The sequence below is a fragment of the Oreochromis aureus genome, linkage group 16, assembly GCF_013358895.1.
Source record: "Oreochromis aureus strain Israel breed Guangdong linkage group 16, ZZ_aureus, whole genome shotgun sequence".
Taxonomy (NCBI): Eukaryota; Metazoa; Chordata; class Actinopteri; order Cichliformes; family Cichlidae; genus Oreochromis; species Oreochromis aureus.
The window spans coordinates 21,199,888-21,214,933 of NC_052957.1; the positions used below are offsets into that span (position 1 = coordinate 21,199,888).

A 15,046-nucleotide genomic window follows, 5' to 3' on the forward strand; every position below is an offset into this window, starting at 1 on the left:
GAGTGATGGTGCGTGGGTGAATATGAAGCTGTGCAAAGCACTTCTTCCTGTCTCAGGTTAAAAAGCGGTATACCCACGGTCCATTTCACTTAGCACTTTTTAATAAACATGGTCATTGTCAGTGCTAGGTTAAATAGACCTGTGTCCTGCTTAAGCAATACAAGCTTCAAAAGAATGTGCAGCCATTTCAAGCACACTTTATTTTAGTCCTCTAGGTCTTGGGTTCTAGCAACTTCTGATCACCCATCTTTTTTAACACAACAGAGTCAGATTACCAGCAACTATACTGAATATGTTTTATATGATCTGTAATAGAAGTAGACTTTCAGCAGAACAAAAAGCAGATAAATCTTTTTTTAAAATATGAAAGTAATCCACTTATGTTTGTATGCTAATAGATTTATGGGTACAGTACGAATATAAACTGCTTATGGCCAATTGGGCAATACCACATACAAAATGTAAACAAGTATATGATAAAAGGGGGGTCTACAGCTTATCCAACTTCATTTGTCTCCTTGAGCCTTTTGGCAGGTTATGCTGGTGTTAACACACAGTAATGCATTAAGATCCCCATGGCCCACTAGTGGTATACTGGTGCCCATAGCTGCTTCCCATGGCACTCATATCAACAGAGCAACACTGCTACTTAAAAAGGAAAAAAAAAACACACACATTGCTCACACGTGATTCACTTCAACTACTCCTAAATCACACCACTCGATGAGTCAGTGCCAATACTTTCCTCCAGGACCAGGTATTGCTTTTTGATTGTTGCACAGACTTGCTGCTGGGCAATGTGGGATTTTGTGGACTTATTTATTACAGTAACTTTCCCCTCAACTGTCCTCCACTCTAAGTTATAGAGTGAAGCAATATGCTGCAACATGCAGACACTGAGGCTTTCATCAACTCACTTCCCTCTGAGTTGAAGTCCTCTGGGCTTGAAAATCGAGTCTCCTTTCAGAAGATGAAGAGGTAGGTGAAGGTTGGGAGTGAATGTGTGGGAGGAGAGAATAAAGCCTGCTGCTGCTCAAACCAGTAGGCCAGTGCCTTGAAGTGGAAATGAGTAGGGGGGGGGAAATGTGCGCCTCAGAGGTATGTGTACCTATCTAGGATAGGTACCATTGCTTTCTATCATTCAGTTATGGGTCACTTGTACATTAATGTTCCTAATGACTTAATAGAGACCCCTGACAGTGATCAGGTTTTTCACGCATGTGCTCAAGAGTTCTAGGTGTGTGGCAACAGGCATTGACAGGATCAACTTTTTAGTTCACTGAGCTGTTATTACTAAACACACAGAGAAAAATCTATACAGTGTCGATAGACATTGTTCACAACTGGCCTCTCTCGCACATGGTGCTCAGCAGGGCATAGTCGGGCATGTTCTTAGTACTGGAAGTACTCTGGTTTAGATGAAGAAGCTGCCTGGTTAGAGCATGCAGGAGGGAGGACACATGATGCCCACTCGTTTGCTCTGAATTCGACGATTGTTGCTGATGTTCTTACATGGGCACAGTTAGTGATTACTCGGGGATTGTACTAGAGATCTGTGAGGTTAAAGACCATTTGATGTCCAGTTCTATGAGTCTGACATTTATTTTCCCATACACAGCTCCCCCAGCTAATGCCTATAGAAATACGGTGGTGCAGTGCATGTGTGAATGAGACTCTAGTAAGATTGCCACCACAGCTTTTAACATAAAAGCAACATTTCTGCTAGGAAAGAAATTAACCCTGGCATCTTTGACTGGGCGCTACACTAGTGAGGTACAGACTGAACAGCTGAGCTGTTTTGGTTTCGGTCCATATATGTATGATATCTCCCCACCCCCCGTGCAGTCAGGTGTTTTTACTTGGGGTGTGTGTGTGTGTGTGTGTGTCTAAGTTTCCGTAAAGGTTCACTTGAAATGGGCCCAAAAGTCTAGTAGTTGGATTGCAGTCACTGGATACAGAATATTCCGATATTCCCTCATACACACATACAGCTATCAGATATGTAGGATACACACTGCTATCCATAAACATGATCTGTTTGTTATTCCCATCTCATCCCTCTTCTTTGCATTTTTGTCAGCTGTGGCCTCTGATGTGCCTGGTCTCCTGCATGGTGTGTGTGTGTGTGTGTGTGTGTAACAGCTGCCAAGGGACCCCTCGTCTCTCTTCACTCCACATCTTCTCTCCTCCCTCTCTCTGCCAACAAGTTTCATGGTACTCTGTGTGAACCCTGCAATTTTCAAAACAATGTAAATGTTCTATTCAGCAGTGACATTTCAGCTTGCTCTGTGGCACAAATGGGTGATTAGCTGTCAAGATGCTCACTTCACTCATTAGTGGCACACATGAGCATATGACACAAGCCTCAACTGTCAAGTAAACGGTGTAAGTGTTGTCAGCTGTGTGGCATATCATTATTATTTTAACATGAATTTAAAAAAAGAGGAGACCTCCTTGGTTATGTTCAGCTCAGAGACTTTAACTTGAGGTCTCACTGAAGTGCACGCGCGTTTTTAAAGACTTCTCTTTGAAAGTACATGAATGAAAAAGTCAGAGACAGGTAAGACAGGAGTTGACTTTGATCCTAGATATGCCTGTCATTATCAAGCCCATGGTGGCTGCTCCAGTTTTCGTTCCCTGTCAGCACCAACTATTTTCAGCCTTTTGATTTAAATAGATGTGTGCACGGCCTGTAGATGATGTCGACAGAATACCAAGCAGATAATGAGCTTTCATTTCAATCCTTATGAGTAGCAGGGGTGCTCGGTGTGAGTGGGGGAGTAGCTCTTTGTTAATTCTAATATCGCGAGTATCACTCTGTCCTTCACCTCTGAGGTTTCTCATAGCATATCCTGTATCTAAAGTACTTTTTGCACTTGTAATGCCTCAAACAGCCCATGAGTACAACTTGCAGCCTCAATTAGTTTTCTTGTGACTGTAACTGCCTCCTTTCCCCCAGCAGCCGAGGCCATTCTTACTATTGCTTACTTCCAGTTATCTACTTCAGGTTATTGCAGCTTTCATTACTGCTCATATACAAGAACTGATTAGTGTTTAGTTATTTCTTACAAGAATAAGAGAACATATTATGCAAAATTCAGTTCTTGATTGCTTATGAACATCCCTCCAGTTAGTCTGAAGACCCACAAAATGTGAGATGATCAAGAAGCTTCATCCTTCCGGCAATTTTGGCTCATTTTTGATGCCATTTCCCCACAACAACAGAAATATCTCTATATGTTTAGTGTTGGTACAATATGGGGCCCATATGTATGCCCATACATCAGAACTACTAAACTGTAATTCAGTGAAAGACTTGAGGACTGATTTAATACACATTTATGTGAATTTTGTGATTCAGTGCAATTTATTATCTGGCTTTTTGTCAGTTATTTGCATCTGTTGGCTCATCTGCTACTATCTAATTTCATATACATTTTATTTTACAACAGGAGAAATCCCAGAAAAGCCGTTCTCATTTACCCATGTTTGTATTATCATATAGCTGAAGGAGTTTTAAATAACAGAAGTGCGGCCCATGTTAACCAGCAGTCAAAACAGCTGTTTCCAAGGTGCTGCTCTGCTCTGTAAAAATACATTTTTTAGCCACTCTTTGACAAAATCACCATACCCACATGTTAACGACAACAGCTGCTGTCATTCCAGCCGTGTTTACATTACTGTGCAGAAGTCTTGAGCTCCCCTCATTTCTTTATGTGGCTTCCAAGCAACCAGATTTTATTCTACTATTAAATGCAGTCTTTAGGAATACTTCTCTGGGCTTTCTGAAGGTCTTTCAATGTTTTTTGGACAGTGGCTGCTTTTTAGTTCGTTTTCAGTCCAATCCTAGTACCTGACCATTTTCACAGGAATGTTTTTTTGTTGCTGTTTTGTAGTTTGCTGCTGTTTTTGTTAAGCAACTTAACACTCACCTATGAGTCAGTCAAGCAGAAAAAGGCACCCGCCTCAAGGGATGAACCATTGTTGTGTCATAATAGTACAGCAAAGAACTAATTTTTACCTTAGGCGCTCTGTTAATAGCACCCTGTCACAAAAACACATAATGTGTTCCTATTTCTGTAGTTGAATATATGAAAAATGCCAAAGACGGCAGTCTTACAAAGCACCTTGAGGCGACTGTTGTGTGATTTGAAGCTGTATAAATAAAATTGAATTGAAAGAGCTATTAGCAGAAAACTAGGCATATCTCCACAGTGTACTTAAATGTTGTTTGTTTTGTTTTTGTTTTTTTTAAACTGGACAAGTGCAGGACAAAAGAAATGGCAGCTGGAAACTACAAAAGACTGAGATAAATTGAAACTGCTACTGCAAAATTTCACAAGAACTGGAAAGAATCTGAAATTTTTGGTTTAAATGATCATCCGTGTATACAGAGGAGTTCAGGAGAGACGTACAATAGTTTTTACAGGCATGACTCTGTCATGGTTTGGGGCTGCATTTCAGCCAGTGGTTTTCAGGATCTTGTCAAAATTGATGATTTATGGATTCAGAAAAGTACCATCAGATTTTGATCCCCGTGCAATATCATCTATAAAGTTTCTGATTAGCAACAGCTTCATTTTTCAGCATGACAGTGATCCCAAACATGCTGCTGGTGGAGTAAAAATGTACCAAGCCTCCTCAGAGCCTGGACCTCAACACTATTGAAGCAGTATGGGATCATCTCGACAGAGAATGTAATAAACGGACTTTCAAGCTGTTTAAAATTGTAAAAAAAATAAATTAATTAATTAAAAAAAAACTTTTTCACAGCACTATTCATATAAAAAGATCACAATGAGTGAAAGCTAGACTGTAGTGATTTTTTTTCCTCCCCTCCATACTCTGCTATGCATCTTTATCTATTGTTTGATCAGCTGAATGTGCTGCTCCTCTCTGCCACTCGCCATAGATAGTACTGGCTGACCCAATTTGTTAGTTAGTCCCCTGCACCAACCTGCTCTACGATGAGTGCAGCTTCATGTAGAATCACTCATGCAGCTGCTGAAGGGTCTCTTAATAAGGGTAGTGTAGAAATATATCAGAGAGCTGTGGGGCATAGCCTTTCTCCAACAACCTGCAACATTAGATGTTGGTAGTAAAGTAATGTCCATGACTAATTGAAAAAGTTTCTACTTTTCACCTGAAAACTAAACTATTCAATGCTTTTCCAAAATGTGGCATTTTTTTCACAAAAGCCTTTTCATCCTAAAAATGATCACATCTTTATCTCTGAATGCAAGTTTGGATGCAGAATGACTTCTGCACCTTCGCAGATTAAGTAGGTTATTAAGCTGGGCAGACCTGGTTAAACACACTAAACCAACTAGGTGTATGTGAGAGGACCATTTGTACAAATGAAGTGAAAGTGTGACGCGAGTGAGAGAAGTCTGCCATGTTGGCTCTTCACTGGAAAGTGGCATAGTCAACAATTTGGAACAAGTCTGACCAGGAAAGTACATGCAGAGTAGAACGAGTGATCTATCCAGTTATTTGAACTGACATGTATAAGACAAGCTATGGGGACATGTGAGACTTGTTAGCTAGCACCAGACAGACACAGTTGGTGTCGGCCTGGTAAGAAAAGTGGGGTATTGTGGAGACCAAATTATGATATAACTCATCTGGTAGAAATGTGGGGGAAAAAATTAAGTGTTTGCTACCATCTGTGTAACGTTACTCTTGTTTCTGTTTATGTGCACAGGTTTAGGAAAAACTAAGAGGAAGACGAGTGCTCGAGATGCTTCCCCAACACCAAGCTCAGACACAGAGTACCCCTCCAATGGCAGTGGGGGTGGAGGAGTTGGGGTAGGAGCAGCAGAGAGAATCTACGACCTCAATATCCCCGCTATAGTTAAGTTTGCCTACACAGCAGAGCGGGATGATGAGCTGACCCTGGTGAAAGGCTCCAGAGTGATCGTGATGGAGAAGTGCAGTGACGGCTGGTGGCGGGGCAATCAGGCGGGGCGGGTAGGCTGGTTTCCCTCCAATTATGTCCAAGAGGAGCTCGGAGGGGCGGATGATAGAGGGGAGGGCGATTCCTCGCGGGGATACCTGGAGGGTTCTCAAGGAACTTTGTTGGCAAACGGGCGCGCAGGTGGCCGTGGGGGAGTTCTTCACCTGGTTCAAACTCTCTACCCCTTCAGCTCTGTGACAGAGGAGGAGCTAAACTTTGAGAAGGGAGAAGTCATGGAAGTGGTGGAGAAGCCCGAGAACGACCCAGAGTGGTGGAGGTGTAAGAACTCACGTGGCATGGTGGGCCTGGTACCTAAAAACTATGTGACGGTGCTGGACGAGCGGCCTGGCCCGCCCTCCTCTACGTCGAGCTCCCCACAGAACCGCCTCCTGACACCGGCACGCTCAGGGAGGTTCGCTGGCAGGGACTGGTACTACGGCAACATCACCAGACACCAGGCTGAGTGTATACTCAACGAGAAAGGCGAAGAGGGTGACTTCCTCATACGAGACAGCGAATCATCGGTGAGTCACTTGGGTGAAGTCATGATAGAGTAGCATTTTGGATACTGGGAAAAACTGCTCTTTTTTTTTTCTACCAGGATTCATCCTCAGAGTTTGGAAATGTAGTCCGCATGTGTCTCCATGTCAGGACCTGCATTTAAGTATTTTAAAAGCTTAAAGACAGGATGTATATGAAACCTTGACATTTTTAGTAATCAGTCCTATTTAACATAAACATTAGACACAACCTTTTGGAGCAGCTGATAAGCAATCACATGATTATTCACATTCACATGCTTAGAGCAGAAGCAGCTGGTTGGAGAAATATTTAATCTGAATCTCCTACAGTAATTACACTATTTTTGTGTTGTTTTTTTCTTCATCCATCTTTTTAACTACTTAGTAGCTTAATTTGTAGAACTGTGTTAAATCTATACAGAATATACCCTTTGCTTTAGCTTACACTAATAACTACAAAAGGTTTCTGGTGAAATCCTCAAGTTTTTTCAGTGATGTGTTGCTGCTGAAGGTCATAATAATTGCACTCCAGTACATGCCATTTCATTAGTTACACCACATTGGATGCCCTTTTGCCTTCAGAGCTATCTCATATCTTCTTGGCACAGATTCAACAAGGTGTTGAACCATTCTTCAGAGATTTTGGTTGAAGTGATGGTGTCACACAGCTACTGCAGATTTGCTAGCTGCATATGATGTGAAACTCTTCATCCACATACTAAAGTTGGTTTATCAGATTGAGATCTGTTGGATGTGGAGGCCATTTGAGTACAGTGAGCTCACTATCATGTTGTGATGATTTGAGCTTTGAGACATGGTGCATTATCATGTAACCACATCTGAAGATCAGTACACTGGGCTCTTCAAGGGATGGACATTGTCAGCAACAATGCTCAGCTTGGCTGTGTTAAATGATCCTTATTTGGTACTAAGGAGTACAAAGTGTGCCAAGAAAGTATCCCACACAGTTACACCACCAGCCTGAATCATTGATACAAGGCAGAATGGATTCTGAGTTAAACTCTACCGTCTGATTGTCGCAGCACAAATAGGGAGTTATAAGACCAGGCAACAATTCCAGTGTTTACAGTGTTTTGTTGTCCAATTCTGGTGAGCCCATGTGAGTGGCAGCCTCAGTTTCCTGTTCTTAGTTGACAGAAGTGGCACCAGATATGGTCTTCTGCTGCTGGATACAGAAATGCTCTTCTGTACACCTAAGTTGTAACAAGAAGTTAAGTTATCAGCTCCAAGCAGTCTGACACTTCTCCTCTGACCTCTGAAATCAACAAGACATTTTCACACAGAGAACAGCCACTTGGTAGATATTTTCTTATTCGGTCCATTCTCTGTAAACCTCAGAGATGGCTGTATAGGAAAATCCCAGTAGATCATCAGTTTCTGAAATACTCAGACCAGCCTGTCTGGTACCACTGACAGTGCCACTTTCAGTCACATATTCAGTCACCTTTTTTTTTCCCATTCTGGTTCTCAGTTTGAACTTCAGAAGGTCTTCTTGACCACGTCTACGTGCCTGAATGCATTAAATTGCTGCGATATGACTGGTTGATTAGATATTTTTATTGACGACCACCTGAACATGAATTAGCCAGTGAGTGTATGCTGGCATAGCCTGCACAGTGCTGTCTCTGTAACCACCATTGTTTTTATGCTCCAATGAGACATTGTCTTACCTAATACAGTACCTACAGCACATAATAATGTTAGCAAGATAGTCTTGAAATATCTTCAGTTATGCAAGCACAGCTAAAAAGCTGCTGATTAAGGAGGCAATAAATCTGGTTAAGGGTTTGGAGCAAAAGCCTTTGTGGCTTCATTACTGGCTCAAAATGGTTTTAAAAAACCCAACAACTTTGAAATGCATCTTTTTGTTATAAGGAATAAAGGTGATTCCAAGCAGGTTGGAGTTTATTAGATTTAAAAAAAAAAAAAAAAAAATCTTTTAAAAGAAAAGAACATTTCACAGTGACCATTAAACTGAGCTGTAATTATTTGTTGCTGTAGATCACCTCTGTCATTGCACTGCAGCCATCTGATGTCAGCTGTAATGAAGGGAAGTTTTTCCTTTTTTTCCGTTTTAAGTGCATCTTGGCAAAGATTAGGTTCTGTCTTGGTGCACTGCAGGGTTTCAGATTTCTTCAGCACATTTTTGATGTCATAAATACGGTTTACATGCAGTCACACCTTAAACTCTGTTTTTTGGTGACCTCAGAGAAAACGTCCCACTTACAGCAGTGGAAATTGAAGCGTTAAGAGTACAACTCTGCACAGACTGAACATCTAAGAAGAGAAATGACATGCATTAAGACACCTTTCTACGTGGGGTTGGATGGTATATGGGATTATTCATTTTACTTTTTTTTTTTCTCACGGAACACCAGAATTTCACATGTTGCAGTTGGATGAATGTAGTTCAAGCTCTTTAAGTTTAGGCGTATGCTGCCACCTGCTGGTTGTAATACAATCTGCCTTTGAATTTAACGCCACATTTTTTTCCCCCAGTCATTCTCTCACATTTCTAACCGTAACAACTGTCTGCCTTTTTGTTTTTCAGCCCAGTGACTTCTCTGTGTCTCTGAAGGCGGTGGGTAAGAATAAGCACTTTAAAGTGCAGCTGTCAGACGGAGTGTACTGTATTGGCCAGCGCAGGTTTAACTCCATGGATGAACTTGTGGAGCATTACAAGAAAGCGCCCATCTTCACCAGCGAACATGGGGAGAAGCTGTACCTGGTCAAAGCGCTGCTGTGATTCACACACCCTCACACCTACACTGGATACTCATACACACACACATGCGCGCTCTCATACACCAAACACTAATGCCACTCCCCGACTGTCTTAACTCAAGCCTTAGCTCTGGACCCTTTTGCTGTGGCGTCTGTACCACGTCTAGATCCTCTCTCGCACCTCCGCGTCTTATCTGTCCTAGCAGTGAGCAGGTGAAACTTTCTCTAGCTCTCTGACCGAGCCGTTAACCTGAAGACAGCAAGCACTGTGTCAGCAAATATCTGCATCATTCATATACAACATCATGCCAAAAGAATTAAATACAAGAAAAAAGAAAAAAACTAAACAGCCTCTCAATCTAGGATGTGCAAACTGCAGTGACCAAATCTGCTGCTAACAGAACGCCTGAAGCCTTGTTGGGTGTTGAGCTCTCCTTCTGATGTCATACATAATGTCCATTTACTAGCACGCACATTGTAAGTTACACCATTGCTCTTAATCCACACAGGAGAACAGACATTTAAGAGTTCAGAGAGAACTCAGACCTCTGTGGGACCTACTCTGGTGTTGTCCTGTCGAATCGCTGGCCATTGTTTTATTTTTCTTCACTTTTTTTTTTCTTTTTCTTTTTTTCTTTTTAAGAAATGCTTGTTACAGAGTTGATGCTTTTTTTGTCTCTTTTTTTAAAATAGTTAAATTAATTTCCTCTCTGGAGGTTTAAACTGTCGCTTCTTCATTCAGTGACTTCACAAAGTGACCAGAATCACTCTCTTGCCTTTTGCCCTTTGTCTCAGAGTTTTCACCATTCCTCAATTTCTCCCCATTTAAATTTCTTTCTTTTTTGTTTGCTTAAATCCCTCCTTGTTTCCGTCTTCACAGACCCCATCGTTAGTTTGTAGTACTTAAAATCTGGATACAGCACTTCCTAAACGCAGTCTAGGTGGGCGCACTAATGCAATAGTGGAGACTTCTGATTTCCTGTAGAGTTTGAATGTTTTATTTGTGTAACCAAATGTGCCACCTTGTACCCATTACTACTGGCTCCAGGGCTGCACTGCACTCGTCATAGTACGCCAGTCCGTTCATAACTCTGTGCTCATGCTTTATATAGTGTCACGTTGGACATGTTACTGTTCTCCAGTATTTCACGATACTGACTGAAGAATAATAAAAAGCTTTTTCTGCTAAAACCTGAGTAATTACACTTGATCTGCTCCAGTGCCTGCCCATGGAAAGAAAATACCTTCTCACATCTGACTGATGAGAACTTTGGAAGGGATATTATACCAAAAAAGTCTTAAAAAAGGAAAAATGGTAAAGTTATTACCTGAGACCCTGTTTGAGGGTATTTAGGAAATGATATACTACCTTTACAAATCACAAAATCTTTCTTTTATTAACAAATGAATCATGAAACGACTTGGAGTAGTCCAGTTTTACTGAACATATGACAGGTCTGAAGCCTGGCCTCTTTGAATCTAGCAAAAAAGAAAAATTAAACAAACTTGTCTTTATAAAAGTAAAATGAATAGTAATCCACCCTGAAAACGGGATTGGCTGCCTTTGGCATGGCCAGCTAAACAGTTTGACACTTCAGGTAGAAGTGAAATCAAAGATAATTGTTTCCGGGTAAATATGGAGTTGCCGTTGTACCCTTGATATGTGTTGTGCATGTCTAACAGGTGTAGGAACAGTAACAGAGTGGAGCAGGGCTTAGGTTTCTGTCTCTTTATATATACATATATATAAAAAAAAATTCATCTTTCACTGTCAAGAAACCAAATACATTTTCATCTTAGCTGAAAGTTATAACTTTAGTCCCGCCACGCATTTTCCTCTTATTTTCGTTCGCTATGTGCATTTGTTTACCAATGGAAGTGTTGATCATGGGGTCCTCAGCTTTTATATGATATATCTGAATGTTATTGAGCATTGTTATTTAATTCTTGTCTCCACTGTATGTATATATTCAAAATAAGAAGAGGTGCATATATGAATCATTAAGATCCAACTATGGTACTGTATCACCGACAACGTGATGAGAATTGAGATACTTTTGTTCAATAAAATTTTTTGAAGAATACTAAGTTACGTGTGATTGGTTACTGTCTCAGTGATTACTTTGAAAGGTTGATGCCAGCATGGTGTAGCCCTTCTGCTCTGAGAGAGACTTTCTCATTTTCTAATGCGATGTGATCAAATTAACGGTGATACGAGACTCCTGTTAAATTCCTTGTCTGCTGATTTCATTGCTGTCTGATTAATTATCAAAGTACCAAGGCCCTGAGGTTTCAGAGCATTTGCAAATAATTTCCCCACCGTGCTTCATAGCTTGGCTCAGTTCAACTTTTGTCTCAGTATTGCCCTGGAATTGTTTTGGTGTTTAAACTGAAAAGCAGCTTTAAGCAAGATGTGGAGAAGATGAAGATTTTAAAGATGTTTTTCTATCATCCTTGGGTCTTAAAACCACTTTCAGGATTGTACTTTATGCTCCTCTGTGTTCTTTTTAGCACATCTGCTTTTAATAAACCTGACTACACCTGTCTGTATTTTTTTTTTCTTCTTATTGTGGTTTGATGAACAACTTTGAACTTTCCTGTCAACATTTTTGAAGAGTTCACCCCAAATCACTCCTCGGGAAAACGAGACTGACAGGAACAAGACACACTGAACCCCTTTTGCCTTCAGAGCTGAATTTATGCTACAGCATAGATTCAACAAGGAGAAACATTCCTCAGACTTTGGTCCATATTGATATGATGGCATCAGTTGCCATCATGTCAGATATCAATCAATTTGTCGGCTTCACATGATGTGAATATCCCGATCCATCACATCCCACCGGTGACATTTTGGACAGATCTGCTGACCATGTTCACATTGTAAACGGTGTTTGACACTCAAGAAACCAGCTTCAGATTATTTGCACAATCAACAAGGCATTTGCTCCCAGAAAACTGCACGTCACTTTTTGTACCATTCTCTGTAAACCCTAAAGATACTTGTGTGGGAAAATCAAAGTAGATCAGCAGTTTGAAATACTTAGATCAGCCCCGTATGACACAAAGGAACCATTTAGAATTAATTAAATCTCCTTTCTTTTTTTCTTCTCCAATTCTGAGGTTTCAGTAAGTCGCCTTGACCTAATTGAGCTGCTGCGCTGTGATTGGCTGATTAGATATTTGCCCTAACAGACAGTTGAACAGGTGTACCTAAAATCTCATCTTCCTGTTTGGAACACCTGACTCTTAAATAGAAGTCGCTAACTCGGAGGGTTGCATTTATTTACCAGCTTGGGCTATAAATGTTTACTCGATTTATTCAGTAATGTCATCAGAAGTACAGCCGTTTGCATGATATTGTTTTTATTTATACAAAGTTTTGTATTAGATGAAAGTCGAACAACATTTTATGAAAATCACTTCAGGATTATTAATTCTAAATTTAGTGTAAAAAAAATAAAATAAAATAAGGAGCGTTTCCTTTTTTTTATTTCACACATTTATTTAAGGGAATTTGACAGGGTTTACTACTGTATACAAGCCCATTCAGCCATTTAAAGTCCCTCCAGGCCACTTGAATCCTGTCTGGCAAATAGCTAACCCCTACAGACGTCAGCTGGTGTAACCAGAATCGTTCTGATGATTGAGGTCACCCTCGCAGGGTGTCTGTGTCTGAGTCAGTCACAATTAAACCGCCATCTGCCTCAGCTTTGACAGGACCAAGCTGCCAGTTGGGATTTCATATCTTTATGTGAGAGTGATGACTGCAGCATGTCAACATACCTTAAACTGCACCGGGGTTTATCTGAAATGGCTCTCTAGTCTCGCCTTTTCAATGGAGATCGAGTACACCGTCTTTTGGGCCAGATGTTATTTACAAAGCGGTGTCCACGTGGAAAGATGAGACAGAGCTGTAAAAGTTCGTTTTATTATTATTATTATTTTTAATGGTGACTGAAAATGTTAGAGGAGAAAATGTGGACTACAGTACGCAGAATTCCCCACATGGTGGCAGTATTGGGCTCCTTCGATTGTCACCTGAGAACTGTTCACCTGAGCAGCAGGATTATGTGTTTGGTTGTTCTGGCAACTCACACTGCCGGGAGTCTTTGGCAAATTTAATCTGAATTAATTAAACTCGTATAAAGCTGAATGAAGCAATTCCATTGATTTTCATTCAGCCTGTTTCCAAATTCTGCTTCAATAAAAATGCAGGGTTACCTGGCCAAAGAATAAACTGGTGAACAGGGGAGCACAGGTGAATGGTTATCTAAAATTAGTGTACTTGATTGAAAAGGAAAGTGAGCTCAAAGCAACCAAAGGCTCAGCGGGGACAGGGATAATTACTGACTGACTGCTCTAGTTTAGAGTAATTCAAATCCGCTTTCAGTTTGCAAATTATCACAGTCACTTATTTTGGTATTATTCTTATTCTGTAGTGTTCGTAGCAGCTCAGTCGACTCCCCGTCTCTAGTGGAAAAACAGAAACATTAAATTAATGAAGAGGTTTGTGCTTCTTACCTCCTCAGCATGTTTATACCCCACTGGCACAAACACAAACACAATCAGAGGTGTTGTTTGAAAGCAGAGTTGTGGCCACCAGTGTGCGGCACACTGAGAGAAGGGGCCACAACACAAACGGGGATACTGATGTCAGTGTTGACACTAAATATGTGATTAAACAACATTTAAATGAAGACGTAGGGCTTATCCAGCAGAGAGCACAAATGAATTTCTCCACTTCCTGATCGATTGTTTTCTTATTTGTCTCACATGTTTCAGATCATCAAACCAACTCTAATATTTGACAAAGATACCCTGAGAAGATACAAAATGCAGTTTTTAGATCATGATGTCATTTATTATTAAGGGGAAATGATTATCCAAACTTACCTGGCGCTGTGAAAAAGTAATTGCCTCCTAAACCTAACTGATTGTGCCACCCTTGGCTGCAAGCATTTTTGATAACTGGACAGTCTTTCCTGTCACTGTTGAGGAATTTTGGCCCACTCTTCTTTGCAGAATTGTTTGAATTCAGCTATGCTGGAGGGTTTTGAAGCACGTCCTGTATAACGTCATCCCAAAGCATCTCAATGTAAATCCAGACTTTGACTAGGCCTCTGCAAAAACTTTATTTTGTGTTTTGAGCCATTCAGAAGTGGACTTGGTGGTGTGTTTTGGATCATCGTCCCGATGTAGAACCCAAGTCCAGCAACGCAGCCCCAGGCCATCACACAACCACCATCATGCTTGATTGCTGGCGTGATCTTTTATGATTTGCTATGTTAGTTTTACAGCAAATGTAATGAGACTCAAACCTTCCGAAAAGTTCTACTTCTGTATCGTCAGTCCACAAAGTATTTTCCTAAAAGTCCTGGGGATCATCAAGATGTTTTTTTGGCAAATGCGAGACGAGCCTTTGTGTTCCTTTAGGCCAGCAGTGGTTTTCTCCTTAAACTCTCCCATGGATGACATTTTTGCCCGTTCTCTTTCTTATTGTTGAATCATGAAATCTGGTCTTAACTGTGACATGTGAGGCCTGCTGTTGTTTTGGGGTCTTTTGTGACCTCCCAGATGAGTCATTTATGTGCTCTTGGAGTCATTTTGGTAGACCATTCCCTCGTGGGAAGGTTCACCACTGTTCCCAGTTTCCCCCATTTGTAGATAATGGCTCTTACTGTGGCTCTCAAAGCCTCAAAGACTGTGTAATGCTTTCCAGATTAATAGGTGTCACTGACTTTGTCTGACAGCTGTTTCTTTAGATTGTGGTATGATGTGTTTCACTTTGATTGTATGGTATGACTGATTCACTTTGTCAGGG

The 15,046-nt window shown here is 40.9% G+C and overlaps 1 protein-coding gene across 2 annotated transcripts in view; it reads left to right on the forward strand.

The window, feature by feature from the left end:
- Positions 1-11,306, forward strand: part of nck2a (NCK adaptor protein 2a) — a 40,767-nt gene extending 29,461 nt beyond the window's left edge. For both annotated transcript variants that reach the window (XM_031734534.2, XM_039600233.1), the window contains exons 3-4: positions 5,705-6,480; positions 9,050-11,306. In XM_031734534.2, the coding sequence (XP_031590394.2) occupies positions 5,705-6,480; positions 9,050-9,244 (971 nt within the window). In that variant the 3' untranslated portion in view covers positions 9,245-11,306. The remainder of the gene's footprint in view (positions 1-5,704; positions 6,481-9,049) is intronic.
- Positions 11,307-15,046: the final 3,740 nt, after the last annotated feature.